This window comes from Canis aureus, chromosome 7, assembly GCF_053574225.1.
Source record: "Canis aureus isolate CA01 chromosome 7, VMU_Caureus_v.1.0, whole genome shotgun sequence".
NCBI classification, from domain to species: Eukaryota; Metazoa; Chordata; class Mammalia; order Carnivora; family Canidae; genus Canis; species Canis aureus.
The window spans coordinates 69,807,814-69,825,466 of NC_135617.1; the positions used below are offsets into that span (position 1 = coordinate 69,807,814).

At 55.9% G+C, this 17,653-nt stretch overlaps 3 protein-coding genes across 27 annotated transcripts in view; 1 reads left to right on the forward strand and 2 right to left on the reverse strand.

Annotated features, from left to right (window-relative positions):
- Positions 1–9,749, reverse strand: part of SYNGAP1 (synaptic Ras GTPase activating protein 1) — a 33,569-nt gene extending 23,820 nt beyond the window's left edge. For 4 of the 13 annotated variants that reach the window (XR_013383705.1, XM_077904416.1, XM_077904424.1 and 1 more), the window contains exons 1-3: positions 9,619–9,748; positions 4,127–4,248; positions 1,925–2,030 (exon numbers count right to left, since the gene is read on the reverse strand). Coding sequence is in view for 9 of the 13 variants with exons in the window: in XM_077904416.1 (XP_077760542.1) it covers positions 1,925–2,030; positions 4,127–4,248; positions 9,619–9,724 (334 nt within the window). In the remaining 4 variants the exon portion in view is untranslated. Of the gene's footprint in view, positions 1–1,676; positions 1,776–1,924; positions 2,031–2,140; positions 2,158–4,126; positions 4,249–7,715; positions 7,943–9,618 lie in introns of those variants that run through there. The other 9 variants (XR_013383704.1, XM_077904421.1, XM_077904417.1 and 6 more) reach the window with 6 other exon arrangements.
- Positions 9,750–9,865: 116 nt separating this feature from the next.
- Positions 9,866–11,521, forward strand: CUTA (cutA divalent cation tolerance homolog). 7 transcript variants are annotated; one of them, XM_077904458.1, is made up of 6 exons: positions 9,866–10,020; positions 10,412–10,620; positions 10,801–10,860; positions 10,965–11,010; positions 11,132–11,181; positions 11,301–11,521. In XM_077904458.1, exons 2-6 carry the CDS (start codon positions 10,439–10,441, stop codon positions 11,425–11,427), a joined length of 465 nt encoding a protein of 154 aa, XP_077760584.1. In that variant the 5' UTR covers positions 9,866–10,020; positions 10,412–10,438; the 3' UTR covers positions 11,428–11,521. The 7 variants fall into 7 exon arrangements, with proteins under 7 accessions (XP_077760584.1, XP_077760583.1, XP_077760587.1 ...); XM_077904457.1 differs by having other exon boundaries at positions 10,018–10,152; XM_077904461.1 differs by lacking the exon at positions 9,866–10,020 and adding an exon at positions 10,027–10,081.
- Positions 11,522–11,624: 103 nt separating this feature from the next.
- PHF1 (PHD finger protein 1) lies at positions 11,625–16,474 on the reverse strand. 7 transcript variants are annotated; one of them, XM_077904447.1, is made up of 14 exons: positions 15,642–16,471; positions 15,468–15,549; positions 15,264–15,359; positions 14,733–14,833; positions 14,491–14,639; positions 14,195–14,290; positions 13,949–14,017; positions 13,725–13,848; positions 13,552–13,619; positions 13,279–13,383; positions 12,965–13,154; positions 12,781–12,875; positions 12,425–12,502; positions 11,625–12,263 (listed from the first exon to the last, which is right to left on the reverse strand). In XM_077904447.1, exons 1-14 carry the CDS (start codon positions 15,798–15,800, stop codon positions 11,975–11,977), a joined length of 1,701 nt encoding a protein of 566 aa, XP_077760573.1. In that variant the 5' UTR covers positions 15,801–16,471; the 3' UTR covers positions 11,625–11,974. The 7 variants fall into 7 exon arrangements, with proteins under 7 accessions (XP_077760573.1, XP_077760572.1, XP_077760575.1 ...); XM_077904446.1 differs by having other exon boundaries at positions 12,425–12,505; positions 15,642–16,470; XM_077904449.1 differs by lacking the exon at positions 13,552–13,619 and having other exon boundaries at positions 12,425–12,505; positions 12,965–13,143; positions 13,279–13,372; positions 15,642–16,473.
- Positions 16,475–17,653: the final 1,179 nt, after the last annotated feature.

The window sequence follows — 17,653 nt, forward strand, 5'->3', positions numbered from 1 at the left end:
CTAGGGGCGGCGGCTCCACCCAGCAGAGGAGGAGCCCTGGATTCCAATGCCCCTCAAAGGTCCGGCGACCTCTCCTGGGCTCCAGCGTCCACAGCCTCAGCACACACCTTCGCGGACCCAGGCCCCCAAGCCCCCAAAGATCCCTCTGTCCCCTGCATAGCCTCCATGCCCTTTACACGTTCTATGTCCCCCTGAAAACCCCCAATGTTCACCAGCCATCAGCCAGCCGTCAACTCTTTCACCAAGCCCTCCCCCCAACTATGTTTACTCCAGGACCCTCCTCCAACCCCTATTGAACCCCCAACACAGCAACCTCCACACACCATCCCCAACTCCGGACACATATGGGTGCCCCCACCCAAAACACACAGGAGACCCATAGAGACCCCAGACCCTTGAGGACTCAGGATAAGGAGAAAGATGGGGATTAGTGGGCAGAGTGGTATCAACCACCTGATAACATGATAAACATGCTCCATGAGCATGTGACAATTCTGGCCTGGACACACAGGTAGGCACATGTGCACACACACAAATCTTTCCCAGACATGGACATGACTCACACACACACACACACACACACACAGATGTGACAGACATCACACGCATTCTCTGTACACACCACTACCACCACCACCACCACCACCACCCTGGTTTTGCTTCACAGAAATGTGCTATCTGCACACCCCCATGGTCAGAGGTTTCCATGACAATGACACACATCCCTGCCCACCCACCCACCCACCCAAGGTCCCAGAGCTGGCCCCCAAGGGCAATGAGACCTGGGCCTATCAGAAGAGGGCTATATATAGGGAGCTAAGGCCACTGGATCTCTTGGAGGAAGAGAAACTGGGATACTGGATTCCTGAGGGGAGGGGTTGCTGGTGGAAGAAAGGGGTCACCAGGGGTTGGGGGAATAGAGGAACTGGATCCCTAGTCCTGGAAGGGAAATGCAGTGGTAAATGGCAGTGACAAGGGGGTTTCTGGGGGCCGAGGGCATCTCTCTGCACCTTGGCTGCAGATCTCTGTTCTCTGCCTTCATCTCTCCTCACTGTTCCCATGGAAACCTTTTAAGCGAACTTCTCAGGAAGACAAAAATCTTTTTTTAAATGACTAAAGAGGGGGGTAGAAGGGGGGGCAGAAAGAGGGAGGGAGGGGAAGAGACAGATGGAGAGAGGGAGAGAGTTGGAGAGACAGACTGAGCAGATAGCTCCACAGACAGACAGAAAGGAGATGATGGGGGGTCTGATGAAGTTCCACCGGGACCAGGAGGGGTCCGAAAGAGGAAATCAGGAGGGGTGGGGAAAATAAGAGAAATTGGGGAGGAAAGAGAAGGGGGGGGGGGAACAGGACTGCAGAAAATAGAAGCAGCTGAAGAGAAGAGGGAAAAGGGGCAAGAAAAGAAGGAGGGCCCACAGGCCAGAAGGTCTGGCTGGAAGAGGAATTGGGAGCGTGGGGGTTGGGCAAAGGTCTGAGGGGGAGGGGAAGGGCAGGAACTAGGTCATTCTCTCCACGATCCCAGACCAAGGGCTGGGAGGGGCAGGGGCAGGAACGCTGGGACGGGAAGCTAAAGATCTAAGGAGACTATTTTTATAAGTACCGGGAAAACAGGCAAACTTCACTGCTGGAGAGGAAAAGGGGAGCGAAACAGAGCAAAGACCACTGGGGCCTCTCACCCACAACCCCGGTCCCGCTCCAGATCCCCGAAGAGGGCGCCTTCTCCTTCCAGGCTCCCACTCGCGGGATGAGAGACTGTGTCGTCGTCTCCTCCTCCTCCTCCTCCTCCTCCTCCTCCTCCTCCTCCTCCTCCCACCCCTAGACAGCTCTCTTTTTCCCGACCCCCACCCCTCCCCTGCAGCCCCGTCCACCTCCAGCCCTGTCCCCGCGACTGTCCAGGGCACGAGAGCCTGCTCGGCCGCCGTACCATGCTCGCCGTGGGGCCGCCCCTCCACTGGCACGGAGACCGTGCGTCTCAGCAGTTTGTTGCGACTGGACTCGCTCCTCCGGTCCCGGATCAGAAGGGGGTGTATCTACGGGATGCGGGGGTGTGTCAGACCTCACCGGCCCGGCCGGCCTTCGCCTCTCCCTTTCCCACCGAGAAATGGGAACCTCCCTTTCCTCTCCCCCCGGGCCTGCCCACCTTTGGCCCCGGCCCCTGCACACACTCCAAGTGTCTCGGGATGAGTCGGTTTCTTTCTCCCCACTCTCTCCCAGTCTCTCTCCCTCGTTTCCCTCCCGTCCCACCCTCCTCTTTCCTCCATTTCTTTTGAAAACCCCTCCGGGAAATTCTCCCGAAGCCGACTCAGCTATGCCCGCAACCCCGGGGGAGTCTGCTACTCTGGTAATCCCCTTTCCCCTTGACCTTCAGTTCCTCCATTGTCCCCGCTTCTCTCCCAACCTCCCACCTCCCTCACCACCTTCCCTCCCTCCGTGCCTGTCATGGGGGTAGCAGAAGCTGCATTTATAATCAGGATCTACAGCTTGTCTCCCTCCCACGGCCCGGCTTTCGGCCAGACTGGGACCCAACCTCCCCGCTCCCCTCAGAGGGCCCGGTCACCTCCCCCCACCCTTCATCTCCTTCCCTTGCCCCCCACTCAACCACAGTCACTTGCCTCCTTCTCTTGAGCCATTCCCTCTCCCTGAGCCTCATCCCCAGTTCCAATCCTCCAATCTTCTCCAGCTGGACAAGAACCACCCCACCTTGCTAGCCCCTAGCCCCAGATCCACAGCCTACCCACTTCCAGCCCCGTGTGGTTCTACACACTGCTCACCTCCCCATCCACCCCCACCATTCCCACTCAGACCTGTGCCCAGCTCTCATTCCTTCATTACCCCACCCTCATCCTTACAACAATCCCCACTCTTATTGGTTCCAGTTCCCCCAGTTCATCCTACAGACTCCAACCTTTGGTCAAGACCTACAACCACTAGTGAATCACTCAAATGCCCCTCAATGCCTAAAACTTGGGACTTTTGAACCACCTCTGCCTTTAAAGTCATCATGTCCTCCCCTAGACACCTGGATTTCACTCTGTGACCTGGAAGCTCTAACCAGCCTCTCTACACTCTCCTTTGGCTCTCAGGTGCCTCCAAACCCTGGTTAACCCCAACTCTGATTCTAGCCCTGCCTCACCACACCCTCCCCAACAGGATCAGAAGCACATCTCTCATGACCTCACTGGTCTCCAAGGCTACCTATCACTCTCTAAAGCAGGTTACCCAAATCACCCCCACTCCCTGAATCTGGGCATCTACCTTTCATATCTGTACCCTCTGTTTCCTCTGATGAGTCCTCTGCTGCTGACCCAGTGCCCAATTGGAACCCCCCCGCCACCCCCCCACCCCCCACCCCCGCTCTAACAGCTCTGCATGGGCCCCAGCTCCCACACTCTGACTAGTCCCTGCCAACTTCCACTTGAAGTTCTTCAGAAAATGTCCCCTACTTCCAGTTCCCCTCATTCCCCAGGCACCTCTTCCCTTATATCCCCCACCCCCCATTGATGTGCCTGGTGAAAGCCCAACTGGTCTCTCTAAACCCTGACCTCAGGTACCTTCCCAGGCTTCACCACCATTCACACCAAGATCCAGAATGCTATCATTTCTCCCAGTACCCTCTGACCCCCTCTCAGTCCCAGTTTCCCTCAGTCCCCACTCCTCCCATGATAGAGGCAGGCCTGGGAGTGGTGAGTGATGGGTCTTGCTGGGGTGGGGGGAGAACAGGAGAGGGTTCTTGAGGACCACTCAGGAAGTGGTCCCTCCAAAGCAATGCCCATTTTGCCACCCCTTCCCCAAGGCCTTGTTTCTATTTCCTGTCCTAACCTATCCCACAATCTGGGCAGAGCTACAACAGGAGCCACCCCCAAGTCTTCAGAACCACATCTCCTCCCCAACACTGCACATGGCCCTGAAAGATCCCCTGGCCAAGGTGAGAGAATGCCCGCACTTTTGCACACCCCAATCCAAATCTCAATCTCAGTGGCCATCCTCCTCAGACCGCTTGCAAATGTTTCTCTTTTTGCCTTCTCTGTGTCTCTCACCCCTTCGCTAATGAAACCTTTCCTTATCTTTCTCTCTACATTCTCCATGCTACCCAGAGGTCTTTCCCCAGCCTTCCCACTCTGCTCACCTCATCCTCATCCAGCATGAGAAGCTGGTTCCCCGAGATGATGCAGAACCGTGGGTTCCAACCAGGACGATCATATGGGGAATGAACGTATTGGGTTCGATGCATAGGGGGTCCCCGAACATCTAGGGGACAGAGACACACAGAAACGGTAAGGGAGGTTCTATGCACTTAGGAGACAGAGGCCCAAAATGGCAAGAAAAGAGTCCACAAAGTGGGAGTAGGAGACCCCACCCGCCCTGAGATCACAGATGGGGGGGAAAGCACATGGTAACTTATTTTAAGGGAACAGAAGATAAGCCTGTATGTCTGGGGGGAAGGAGAGGAGGGGAAATCACATCACAGGGGGCTCTGTAGACTTGAGGAAAGAAATACAGAGGGGTGCTCCAGGAGGGGAATTATATCATGACACAGAGGGTACACATTCAGAGGCAGAGAAAGATAGTCAAGATCTCCATCCATGTCCAAAAAATGAAAAGATTGAGGGTACAGCAGAACTGGCAGAAGAAAAGCACACACAGATGGTGGTGGCAGGGGACAGGGAAGAGGGAGGGCATCTAGACAACTGCAGAAGATAAGGACTTGGAGGGAAGGTGGCTCCCCCAGCTGTAAAACTGAGTGGAAAAAGCTACACAGCTGTGAGAAAGAAGGATGGGGTAGGGGTGTAGGAATATTTGGTCTTGAAATTCTGAGAGCTAAACATCTGGAAAAGAGAGGAAGGGAGGGAGATGACCTGTTCAGAGTCAGAGACAGGAGAGGGCCTCTTCTGCCTCTCCTCTATTCTCAGCTCTTTCCTCCCTAGCCCAACCCTGCTCAACCTCTAGGGAAAGTTCTGGTTCTTCTGATGGTAGGGGAAGGATAGGTCTTGTCAACATCTGGCTATAGGGGGGCACGGCTAGAGAGTGAGGAGGTAGGAAATATGCCTTTGTTTGAAGGAACAGAGACTGAATCAATCTCTTCTCTCACTCCATGCCCAGAGATCAGAGATTCTATACTGCCCCCTCTCTTCACTTAGTCTCCATAGACAGGATGAAAGCCAACTCCACAGGTGAGGAACCTCTCCAAGGCACAGTGAGGAGCTTGAGGAAAAAAGGGGAAGGAAGAAAGGAAGATCCAGGCCTGGGATGGAGAGGGGGCCTCCAAAAGCTCAAGCTGGGGATGCAGACAAACTTCTAGAAAAGAACAGTAGACCAAGCGTTGCCCATGCTCAGAGGTGCCCCCAGGGGCATCTTACCCAATTTAGCTGTTCTTCCCAATCCCCTATCCCTGCAAACTGTCTCTCTTTTAAATCCCAATGCCACACACCATCACAGGGAACAACAGGCCTTATGGAAGTGAGAAGGAAATCAAATTGGTGACATTAAAGGGATAGAAAATGGGTCTAAGGGATCCCTGGGTGGCGCAGCGGTTTAGTGCCTGCCTTTGGCCCAGGGCGCGATCCTGGAGACCCGGGATCAAATTCCACGTCGGGCTCCCGGTGCACGGAGCCTGCTTCTCCCTCTGCCTATGTCTCTACCTCTCTCTCTCTCTGTGACTATCATAAATTAAAAATAAAAAAATGGGTTTAAGGTATCAGAGTGAGAAACAATTTAGAGGAAGAAGAATCAAATTCTGTCACCTTTACAAGATAATCATGAGTACAGTGCAGGAAAATAACTTGGCCCTTAAACTTCACTGTAACTGAATACGTTGAACAGGAAACTTTTTGAAAAGTCTAGCCCCTTTCTGTCTACAAACGTGTTCTTCAAATTTACCCAAACTGCAAATAAGAGTCAGAGATGAACCCCTAGCATACAATCTTCAGAAACCCCAACACTTTGAGACTTTCACCATCTTAGAGCCATCTCAGAGATTCCATCTGATACCCGCCAGATACAGAGATCACCAGTCCCTGGGCTCTGAGACTGCACACACTGCAGGCAACATGCCCACTGCACTCAGACTCTGAGGACTCCCAGAGGAGAAATCTGTTGATATATCTAATAATTCTTGGAGGGGCTGGTTCAGGCTGCAACCACAGGGAGGCAGGTTAGAGTTCAGGGGATACCTTCCTCCTGGGGAGCAGGGAAGGATACAGGGATCTTAGCTTAGAAGCCACTCTGGAGACATACACCCCACACACACATACTGTCTAGACTTAAGTAAGGATGATTCTGAGAGGCAGATGCAAGAGACAGACCAACACAGCTGAGGAAAGGGAAAAATTTACTAGGATAAGAAGTCCCACAGGGATCAGATGGGGATGCCTTGTAGGCCCTGTTCCAACCATCAAAACCTGCCTCTTTGCACCCAAATCTCCAACACCCCAGGAAGTAGAGGAGACAAGAAAAGAGGAATGGGTGGTAAGAGCTGAGGTGTTAGGGGAAAGTGGGTAGGCATAGATTTGCAGTGACAAGATGGGGAGTGAGGCAGGGACAGAGGATGGCCTGGGAGACAAATCACAGGGATAGATTTCAGAGAAAAGAACGCAGAAATGAGAGTAAATTCCTGGGGACAAGGGAATATACGAGAAGAGCCCAACTGGACATGGGGCAGAGGAAACGAGGTGCACCTAACAGGGGTATTTAGACAAGGGGATCATGAAGGACAGGTGAAGAGGTGGTAGAGATATAAGGGAGCTACCAGATAGAACAGAGGGAGAGAGAATGGACCAGAGAAAGGACTGATATGAGGGAAGGACAGAGGGGGACTCATATAAGGAACGGACACCATATGGGGGGAAAGATATAGGTGAGGGACACCAGAGGAGGGAGGGGGAATGGTAATAGGGACTGGAGGTGGGGGAGGGGGGTAAAAGTGGTGAAGTGAAGGGAGCGGATAGGACCCCAGGGGATACATTTCACTGCTCAAAGGCCTTAAGGAGGGTCAGAGTCTAGGGCAGGGTCCTAACCTGTCGTCTACTTCCATCACTCAAATCTTACTTCTATTGCCCCCTCCCCCCTCAATAAACACACACATAATTTGGCCCTCCCCCTGCCCTGGTCTATCCTCCCCCAGCCCATTCCCTCTCTCCTCTCTTCCCTCCATCTGGACCCTCCATTTCCCCCACCCCCCACTGCCTCCCTCTCTCTCCATCTGGCCCCTTCTTCTTTCCCTCCATCCTCCTCTCTTCTTCAACCCCCTACCATCCTCTGAGCCCTTCCACCGTATTCTACCCCCCATCTTCTTTGCTTTTTTCACCCCTATGTTTTCATTTCTCCCTCCTAGCCCCTCTCCTAAGACTCTGTCCTCCTATTTCCTTAATATTTTCCTCATCTCTCAGCTCCTACCTCCAAATTATTTCTGCAGCTCTTCCCCCAACCCTAGCCTTCTCTCTTCCCACCATTTCTGGCGATCTATTTCCTCTTCATCATTTTCCCCTCAGCCCCCTTCAAAGCCTGTTTCCTGGCGCCTACGGCCCCTAGCTACCCCTACCCTCTGGCCTCCAATCTCTCCTTCCCCACTGCTCCCATCCCAGCCTTCCCGGTCCTCTCTCTCCCTCCATTTCAGCTGCTCCCCTCCCTGGCCCCGGCTCTGCTCCCCCCCCCCCCGCCCCTGCCCCTCCCCCTCTTGCCCCCCCCCACTGGCCCTCCCCCTCCCCTCCCCACCGTACCTCTGAAGGGGGCATAGGACATCGCGGGGATGCTCCCCCGATGGATGGAGGCGCGAGACCTGCTCATCAGGCCTGGGGGGGAGGGGGCGGGGGGACGGGGGAAAAAGAGAAGAGAGAAAGAGGGGGAGAGAGAGGGGGAGAAGGAGGAGGAGGTGGAGGAGGAGGAGGAGGAGAGAGGAGGAGAGAGGAGCGGAGAGGAGCGGAGAGGAGGAGAGAGGAGGAGGAGGAGGAGAATAGGAGCCAACGGCAGCAGCGGCAGCCGGGAGAGAGGGGGGGGGGCGGGGGAGCGAGCAAGAGAGGAGAGAGCAGGAGGAGGAGGAGAGAGAGACTCTGCGGCCCCCACCCCTACTGAGTGAGAACCAGAGAGAGAGACCCCTGACTCAAACACACACCAGACTGAGAGAGAGTACAGTTCTAAAGATGTAGACCTCAGATCCCGAGACTGACAGACCCCAGACCACAGATATCTTGTTGCCCACCCCAGGGGTGGGGATTAATCTGAGGCACAAAACCTGAAATCTAGAGGAAAAGAGACTCTGATCTCAGAGAAAAAAAAAAAAAAAAAAAAAAGACCCCGGGTCCCCCATTGAGGGAAGGGTCAGAGGTCAAAATATGAGTGTCCAGTTTCAAAAAGGTTCTCCACAGCCACAGAAGTCTTAGACTCTAGAATCAGACAGTGATTTCAGGAACCAAGATCAGAGACCTAGAGTCAAAGAAAAAGATGAGATCCAGATTCAGAAAAAAACAGAGCTAGAATTAGTTCTTAGGGGACTCAGATCCAGAGAGATACCAGACCCCAGACTTAAATCGCAGAGAAAAGAAACTGCAGACTCCGAGACTGATAACTCAAGAAAGAGACAGAGAAACTCCAGACCTGGGGTTTGAGGATGGGGAGAAGGCAGAGGGGCAGGGAGAGATATTCATGTAGCTCAGAGATGTTAAATGCAGAGACCCCCAAGCTCATAAAGAGTTTGAAAGACCTCGAAAAAGAGTCATCAAGCTCCCAGAAACACAGAAACTCCCAAAACAAAAAGGAAACTTGGTCTGGAAAAAGATCCCACTGCAAATACTGAAAGGCCCTACAGAGATCTAGCTCAGAAACTCCAAACCCAAAGACAGAGTTCAGGAAGACCCCATCCTCAGAGATGCAGCTATGAGAGAACTCTGATCAACACCCAGTCACACCCACCCAGCAGGTGGAGACCCCAAAACTTGAAAGGAGGGGGAATACTGGGTAGGGGGAGTGGCAAGAGGCTTTCCTCTGCTGCCTCCCTCCCACCGGTCTCTCCTCTCATTGGCCCCTCTCTCCATTTTTGGGTCACTGGATGTGCTTGGGCCCCAGGGAAGTTATGTAGGACAGGTCCTGGCTCCTAGGGGGATGGGTTAAGGGAAGGAGACCCAAGACTCAGAGGTACACTAGTCCGGGAGAGTTAAATAGGAGGGAGGGTAAGGGACAAAAGGACTATCACTGCTTCCTTGTGTCCTCCATAACCCCAACCCGAAGCCCTCTCTCTCCTCGGCTCCCCCCTTCACCAGTCTGTCTCCTCCTTTGGGGTTTCAATTAGGAAGGCTGAATTGCCCTCAGCCCCATTTTCATCACCCTTTATCCCACTTACAGGGTCTCACTGTCCTTTTAAAATGCATCTTTCCCACCTGACCATCGTCTTGCATTGCCCATCCCTGCCTAATCACTGTCCCCTGCCCAGGGCCAGCTGGCTCCTCAGATTATCGTGGTTCACCACCCAACCCGGCATGTGTCGTCCTGGCCAAAGAGGCAGGGGGCGCTCTCCACCCCTGAGCTTCGATCTTCTCAGACCCGCCCACTCTTTAAGGCCTCGGGAACAGTGCAGGGGCTGTAACTGGGCACACTCTGGGGGTTAAGGACGATTCCCCACGCCACAACCTGACGCATCTAGTCGGCGGGGTCTCCAGCCCCCTTTTCTAGCGCCAGGTCTCTCGTCACGTGGCCTGCGGGGCTGGCCTGTGATTGGCCTCCTCGCGCAGCTCATTGAGGCACGGCCGCCTGAAGACGACCGGCCCCCTCACGTGACAGTGGAACGCCGCTGCGGCTCTCCTCAGGCCGCAATTGGCTGTTTCCGGTTTACTCGGAAACGCGCGTGCCATTTCCGTGCACGTCTGCAGATCCAGCTGCCGATTGGCCAAATTCCCTTTCGCTCCTCCCCCAGCAGGAGGCGGGGCAAACCGGGCCCTGTGAGGGCCAGGATTGGCGGGCTCTGGGGGTTCGGGGCCGGCTTCTACTGTCACGTGGTGTGTGCGGTTTTCTTATCACGTGGGTGCTGCCCAGGTAAGAAGAGGCCGCTCTTCCTGGGTCTGGGGTCCCTTCTCGGCGTTCCGTGCGGTTTTTGGTATTCAACTCCCTGCCAGCGTAGGCTGCATGAGGGGAGGGCGGGCTCCCGCAATCCTGCTCGGCGGAGGGGTGAGTGACCGGCCCCGCCCCTTCCGGTCCTCGAAGCCTCGACCACCGCCCTCACCCAAAACCCTAGAGGTTGGCTCCTGAGGGGGGAGCGAAAGCCGAGTCTGCCTTAGTTAACCAAGTTTCTCTTCCAGCTTCAGGGACCTTTTCCTTCGGTGTGCAGAAGAGGGTGGGCAGGCCTGTCTATTCAAGGGAAGGGTTCCCGAGATGCGACTTCCTCGGGTACTTGTGGGGTGACACCAGGTTCATTTCGTGCTCTCAGGCCGCTCTGCTCCTGTCTCTCCTTTGGATGCCGGCGCTGTTGCCTGTGGCCTCCCGCCTTCTTTTGCTACCCCGAGCTCTGCTGTCCATGGCTTCAGGAAGCCCCCCGTCCCAGCCTTCGCCGGCTTCAAGCTCCGGCTATGTTCCTGGCTCTGTCTCTGCAGCCTTTGTCACCTGCCCCAACGAGAAGGTCGCCAAGGAGATCGCCAGGTGGGGGGCCTCAGTGTGGAGCCAGGAAGGAGGATCATGACCGGAGAGGGTTGGGGGTGGGAAAGAGTGCGCTCCCTAGCTTCCTGCCTGATCTCGGGCTTTGGAACCCTGTCTCTGGGCTGCCAGTGCAGAAAGTCAGGTCATAGGGCGTTCTGAATGAGGCTTTGTCTTCACCTTCAGGGCTGTGGTGGAGAAGCGGCTGGCAGCCTGCGTTAACCTCATCCCTCAGATTACATCCATGTGAGTCAGGAGTTGGGGGGTTAACCTAATTTTAGGGGCTTATGGGCAGTACTTTTCCTTGAGGACAATCTTTGCTCCCTAAACACTCTCCCTAACCTTTTCAGCTATGAGTGGAAAGGAAAGATTGAGGAAGACAATGAGGTGCTGATGGTGAGAAACATTTTCCCATCCGATGAAACCTCAATTCCCTGACTCTCATCCCTCTCCCTCATCTGATATCCTGGAATCAACCCCACTCCTTGATTCAGTCATGTTTATCTTTGCCTCTTAGATGATTAAAACCCAAAGTTCCTTGGTTCCAGCTTTGACAGATTTCATTCGGTGAGAATTTTGACGTGGGTAGCCATGACGGTGTGGGGGTCGGGCACTTGCTGGGTGGTCTCGGGGTGGGGGCTCCTTTAGGTATATCTTTTGAGTGATCCCCTCCCATTTTTCCACAGTTCTGTGCACCCTTATGAAGTGGCTGAAGTGATTGCATTGCCTGTGGAGCAGGGGAACTCCCCATACCTGCATTGGGTGCGCCAGGTTACAGAGTCAGTTTCAGACTCCAGCACAGCCCTACCGTGATGAACCCTGTCTCTGCCATGTTCCTCTCATATACTTCAATGCCCTTGACTTCCAGGTGATGACTGGGCCCCTAATAAATCCTGTCTGTAGTTCACTCTGCCTTTTTCCTTGTCACATATGTGAATTTGGCTGGGAAGATTAGAAGTGCTTCTAGTCCCTGGTGTTCTCATCTTCCAGAATGACCCAGGGCTGCTAGATTTGTTTATTTACCTTTATTTCAATCATACAGAGTCTGGGACCCCTTATCATTCCCCCCCTCCTCAGTCTCCGTCCCCAGGGGTTAAATAATTTTAAAAAATATTTAAAAAGCTGTAACAAAATAACATCAAAGGAAATAGGAAGAGGGATGGAGGAAGGGTCAGGAATCGGGAAGGGAATAGAGAAGAGAGAGCCTCTTCCCCAGACCCCTCACCTGGATTCCAGCCTGGGCAGTAGGGAGAACTATCCCCCTACCTCCCCAGGTACATCCCAGCTGTAGGTGAGGTCAGAGGTCAGGGTATGAAAGTGCCGGTGTGTGTGAATGGGGAAGTAGGCAGAGGCAGGCTGTTCAGAAGATGCCCCCACCTCCCCACTCAACCAGGTACTGCACAGAACCATCAGGCCGTACTCTCCGAGCAAGGACCCGGACAGGGTCCCCTCGGGATAGGTAACCAACCCCACCTCGGACTCCTCCCCCAGTCCCAGGAGACAAACTACGGCACAGGGGAGAAGGGGGTGCAGAGCGTCTAGGAAGACCTGGGGAGGGGGCTGGGACTGAGGAAGATGAGGCAGTCATCGAGTGGGGGGCACTTTTAGGGATGTCTGTGGGGAAACCAATGTGAAGTTCCAGGGGTGACCTAGGGAGAGAAGGCAATCGTGAGTCCAGATGCTGATAAGGATGGACCAAAAACGGAGCTGACATGTGAATCAGAGGCACCAAGATATCACATTAGAGACTGAGGAACTTAAGAGCACACAGGTGAAGAGGGGTGGCACAGGTAAAGGGGTAGAATCTCACCTGTCTGGGGGTTCACCATCCCCAGAGGTCCCTGCGGTGCTGGCAGAGGGGTGGAAGGAAGCGAACATCCGGATGGGACTGCTGGGTTTAGGGAGGGGGAAAGTCAGGACCCGAAGCAGGGGAACAGGATCCTCTCCCACGAAGAAGAGCAAAGCTCAAACAGCCCCAAGGAATCCCCATCCCCAGAACACTAGAGATCCAGACATTGGTTCTGGAAGTATCTCTAGGACAAGAAGTGGGTAGCCAAGTGGGAGACGGACAATAATTCTGGGTAAGAAAGTCCAGAAGATGTAGACAATCGAAGGAGAGATTCTAAGGGTACATGCATCTGCTTGGAATGAGGAAGGAGCACTGACCTGGGCAGGCAGCGGGCGTCTGTGGGCCGGAAGTTGTAGCCGCTGCTGCCCTGGTAACTCTGGTTAGGGCTGGGGGATGGTGGAGACACTGAGGCCTAGAAGAAGGAGCAAAGAACTGAGAGGGAATCCTTGATTCCTTCCCACACCACCATTTGGCTCCACGGGGGTGCCCCTGCCCCTGTACCTGCAGTGCCCTCTGCAGACGAGCCCGCTCCCTTTGCTCCGGGGGCTCGGGCTGATTGCGCACTGCTGAGGGTGGCCCCAGCTCCTCCATTTTCCCCTTCTGCCTCCTCCTCAGGGGCTCTGGCTCCGGCCTCCGGCGCTTCCCCAGGGGACGTGAGACCCCTCCCCCAGGGCCCTGCCCTGAAGGGAAGCTGTAAGAGGCCTCCTTATCCCCCCAGCCCCCTCCCGGACACCCCAAAGACCTCCCCATATCCATACATATGCCTCCCTCCATTAATACCCTGAGAACTTCCCCATCCTCCCTGGACCAGTGACCTGGTGGGGGCTCTGTCTCCAGTAAGGGGCTCCACAGGGGGAGGGATCCGAGCATGGAGACCAAACAAGCATTTCCTCTTCTTAATCTCCCTCCCTGAAATGAAACTGGGGTGAGAAAAGAAATGATATAGGGTCAGTGCCATAATAAAGGGCCCCTCTGATGCTATTATTCAATCTTTTTCAGAGATGATCTTCCAGGTGAGTCGCAGCCCCTTCCCTCCCAGGCTTCCATATTTGCGTCTGCATTTCTTTCTGAACCTCTTTCCAACTCACCGGTCTTTGTGGCTGTTGAGAGCAGAGAGGAGTTTGGAAGAACGTTCTCCCTTGGGGGTGTCTGAGAGCTGGGAAAGGAGAATGGGATCAGGGGAGAAGTAGTCCCTCTCCCTTCTCCCTTTCTCCATCCTTCCCTGTTCCACTCTCACCCCCAAAGCCTCAATACCCCTTACCTCCCCGAGGAGCAAACTGTCCCAATTCTCAGAGGTGAAGGGGAGGATCTCGCGGTCAAAATCAAAGTATTTTTTCTTACAGCAAACGCTGAGGTGATAGAGGACGAGATGGGCCACATCCACCCTGGAGAAATAATGATTTGTCAATACAAAAGCCTGGAGAGCCCAAGGTGGGAGGCTGGGGGTGCTGAGAGAGGAGCCATGTGGAGGTGGTGCCCACTCACCAGCGAAGCTGTAGCCTCCTGACCTTCTCAGGGCCACCCCGACACACACAGCATTCGAACTCGTAGAACCTGGAAGTGGGCGAGGGGGAGAGAGCGTGGAGGACTTATGAATAAGGATGGGGTGCGTAGGGGAGGTGAGCTTCAGAGGCTGGGGAGACATGGAGCTGAAGCAGCATGGGGGCCTGAGAGGGTAGAGCAGGGCAAGAGTATTCTCCCTTGGCTCCCAGAGAGCCAGCCCCATCTCACCTGTCCCCGTAGAGGAGCGGCTTGCTCAGACACTGGGTGCAGGCCTCATGGAACCACTGCAGGCAGCTCTGGCACTGCAACATTTTCAGGTTCCACCTGAGAGGGAACACAGGACTGGTGACCTCCAGACACTGCCCCGACCTGAATGGCCCCAAACCCTACTCACCACCTACTTCTGCTTTCTTCAGCACTCCCTTCATCCTATTTTTTCTCCTTCATTCCCCAGGATCCCCCCACCCACTCCATCATTCATTCCCTCCCCACCACTCCTCCACCCCTGTCCCTCATTTACTCACTCCCCAGGGCCACCACAGTAACAGTAGCTCTGCTGTCGGTTGCTCAGATGTCCAGCGTCCCAGTCTAGCCCCTTTAGTCCATATGGCAGTGACAGCTTCATGCCCAGCATGGCCCGGGCATAGGGGCCCTTCTTCAGTGCACCCCCCCTCTGCAGGGAGGAAACAGGCCACCTCAGACGGGTAGGGAACAGGAAGGCTTGGGAGAGGTGGTGGGGGAGGCTCCCACAGAATGGTGACCTTACCTTGGTGGCAATGGCAAAGACACACTGGCGACAGACCCAGGATGTGCCCTCTCCCTCTCCAGGGGCTGGGGCTCTTGGAACGTGGCAGTCCTGGTGATAAGCTGAATAATGATAATATTGATGGTAGACCATTTATTGCACAATATACCTGTGTGTGCTAGTGACTGGGATAGGAGGAGTCTGGGCCACCTCATTTCATCTTTGACTGTGATCTGGCTGCAGTAGATAAGTTACCCTTATTTTACAGGTGAGGAGACAGGCTCCTAGGGGCTTGGGAATTTGCCCAAGGTTTTATGGTTAGTAAAGGTGTATTTGAACCATGCTCTGTCTACAAAGCCCACACCTCCTGATTCCATGGCTATTTCTCCCTGTGCTGGAAGAGAGGTTACAGAGTTGAGCAGACTGGCCAGAGCAGTGGCTTGGGGACTCAGCCAGGACAGGTGGCCTAAGGATCAGTGGTGGAGGGAAGACTTAGAGGCAGCCTGGAAGGTTCAGGGCAAGCTAGACCATTTAGGTATCCTGCCCTCTCACCGTGGCGACACTTCTCACAGCTGACCAGCCGGTTTCCAGGGACCACAGTCTCAGAGCGACAGACACAGCAGAGGAGTTCCTCCCCGGGGAGGGCAGCTGTGAGGGAACAGTGTTGTGGGGCCTGTCCTTAAGCCCCCTTTACATCCCCCAAGCCAGGTTTCTGCTTTCCACAGCATGCATATATTTGGGCCTCTAAGGTCTCACCAGGGCTAATGTCTTTCCATAGAACCAGAAACTGGGAATCGTCCTCAAACTGGACCAGACACACCTCCCGGGAACTGTCCACCTGGAATGGATGAGCACAGGAGATGAAACAGGAATCGGAACTACATAAGGAGAATGGGGGGAAGGTAATAAGTCAGAAGTCAAAGGTCTTACTTTCTTGATGGTCCCCAAGTATAGCAGTCCATCCGTCCACCTGGCCAGCACATCTTGACCCTCCCAAAGTCGAGGCCTGGGGCCTGAGGTGGGAGCAGGGGAGGCTGGGTCCCAAAGTGGGGGGGCACCAGAGCGGCTCAGCCGGGGGGGCTGTGCCATTGCATCCTGGGGGGGGGGGGCTATCCAGAAGTGGGATGGGAGAAGGTTATGAATGTTGAGAAACTGTCCCCATTTTTCTATGCCTCAAGGACTCAAGCAGCTGTGCTACCAGTCTCCAAATATGAAATACCTGGATAGGAAATCACACAGCACCCCTCCCAAGCTTCATGACTCCAGCTTTTCCAACTCTGGTGACTGGCTCTCCTCTCCCTAACACCCCCCACCCCCCAACCTAGTTCTCTAGTTTCCCAGCTTCCAGAGCTCCCCTGGGATACTGTATCCTGGCCTTGAGATTTTAGGAGGAATGATGGTTGCAGAAGCAAAGGTTACCATTCAGTTTCTACTGTCACCTTCTGTTTAGAGATACTGTAATTGGGGTGTTCTGCTACCCAGAGAATGTGTTTTGGGAGCTTTTCTGGAAATGTTTTCCAAATTAGAAACGGCTGCCTCCCCGGGCCCCTGTGTCTCCAGAACAATAATCCCGATGCCAGGTTATGGCAGGTCACCCTCAAATACGGGGCTCCCTGTCCCCCGGGTTAGATAACTTCCTTGAGTGCCCTGGGAGGGGGGCGTGTCCCAGTCCCGGTCTCTACTCCCCAGGACAGCGAGTCCGAGAGGGGACTTGAGTCAGCCCAGCGCGAGCTGATGCCTGGGCGGCGAGGCTCTCCCGCCCGCGCCCTGCGCGCCGACCCCCGGCTCCCTGCCCCCCCCCACGGGCGCCTCCCGCCGCCTCCTTACCAGTGACAGCTGGGGCCGCCGGGAGCCGGGCAGAGGCAGACGTGGGAGACCGAGGCGAACCCCCCGCGCGGGGAGGGCACGTCTGGGCGTCGGAGGGCGGGCAGGCAAGGGCCGGGGGGTCCCCAGGCCCAGCCCCTCCGTCCCGGCAGCTCTGGGGCGTATGACGCAGCAGCCAAAGCAGCGGCAGCGGCAGGAGGAGGCGGCGGGGGGAAGGAGGGGAGGGGAGGGGAGGGACAAACCGGCTCGGGGGGAGGGTAGTGGGAGGGGAGGACTGAGGGGAAGGAGGAGCCGGGGGGGGGGGCGGGCACCACCTCACCCCACCTCCCTCACCTCCAACGGGCCTGGAGGGCGCCGAACGGGTGGCGGCCTCCCCACGGCTGGGGCGGGTGGAAAGTCAAGACCCAGTGCGAGAGGGAATCCCTGCAGCCCCTTCCTCGGAGGGAGATCCGCCCTCGGGGCAGCAGGGAATCCCCCCCTTCCCCGCAGCTGGTCTCCAGCCTGGCCCCCGCCCCATGCCACATCCGTTAACTGCCCCCCCAACCTCCATGGTCACTCCAAGTCCCGCCCCTCGGCCCCAGTTCACGACCCCGCCCCCCATTCACCCGTCCCGTCGCCCCCGCCACGCCCTCCTCCCTCGAGTGCCCCGCCTTCCTCCCGCCTTTGCCCCGGCCCCGCCCTCCCCGTGGTAAGTCTCCCCCCGCCACACCGCCGCCGCGCTTCTGCGCATGCGTGACCCCTCCCGCGCGCGGCACCTGGGTGGACCGAGCCCCTCCTTTGCCGGGCGGTGGCCGTTGGCGGTTGGCGCGAGCGAGTCAGCGGGCGTGCAGCCCACCCAGCGCCTGTAGGGCGGGTACACGGACCGGGAGAGCTAGTAGCGAGGCGGTAACGCCGCCGAGAGCCAGCCAATGGGCAGCGGGCGGGCCGGCCCCGGTTCTTCGAATGGGACGGCAAGGAAAGAGCGGGAGGGAGAGCCCGCAGTTTGCAGGAGGGCTCGCTGGCCCGGCCTCTGGACTCGGGCTTCCACTTTCCCGCACCCACCAGACGAGCTCTCCGCGTGGAGCTGGGTGGCCTGCGGCAAACCAGTGACGGCGGTCGGCCAGTGGGCACATCTCCTA

What these genes read in the sequence shown, in the direction of transcription:
- CUTA (XM_077904455.1), top strand. Translation starts at nt 10,111, where the DNA reads ATGAGGGGAGGGCGGGCTCCCGCAATCCTGCTCGGCGGAGGGGTGAGT. An exon ending in GTCGCCAAGGAGATCGCCAG is followed by an intron (nt 10,621 to 10,800) that starts GTGGGGGGCCTC and finishes CTTCACCTTCAG; the next exon opens with GGCTGTGGTGGAGAAGCGGC. An exon ending in ATCCCTCAGATTACATCCAT is followed by an intron (nt 10,861 to 10,964) that starts GTGAGTCAGGAG and finishes TAACCTTTTCAG; the next exon opens with CTATGAGTGGAAAGGAAAGA.
- PHF1 (XM_077904446.1), bottom strand. Translation starts at nt 15,800, where the DNA reads ATGGCACAGCCCCCCCGGCTGAGCCGCTCTGGTGCCCCCCCACTTTGG. An exon ending in CCGCTCCTCTACGGGGACAG is followed by an intron (nt 14,018 to 14,194) that starts GTGAGATGGGGC and finishes GCCCACTTCCAG; the next exon opens with GTTCTACGAGTTCGAATGCT. An exon ending in GACGCCCGCTGCCTGCCCAG is followed by an intron (nt 12,506 to 12,780) that starts GTCAGTGCTCCT and finishes CCCTAAACCCAG; the next exon opens with CAGTCCCATCCGGATGTTCG.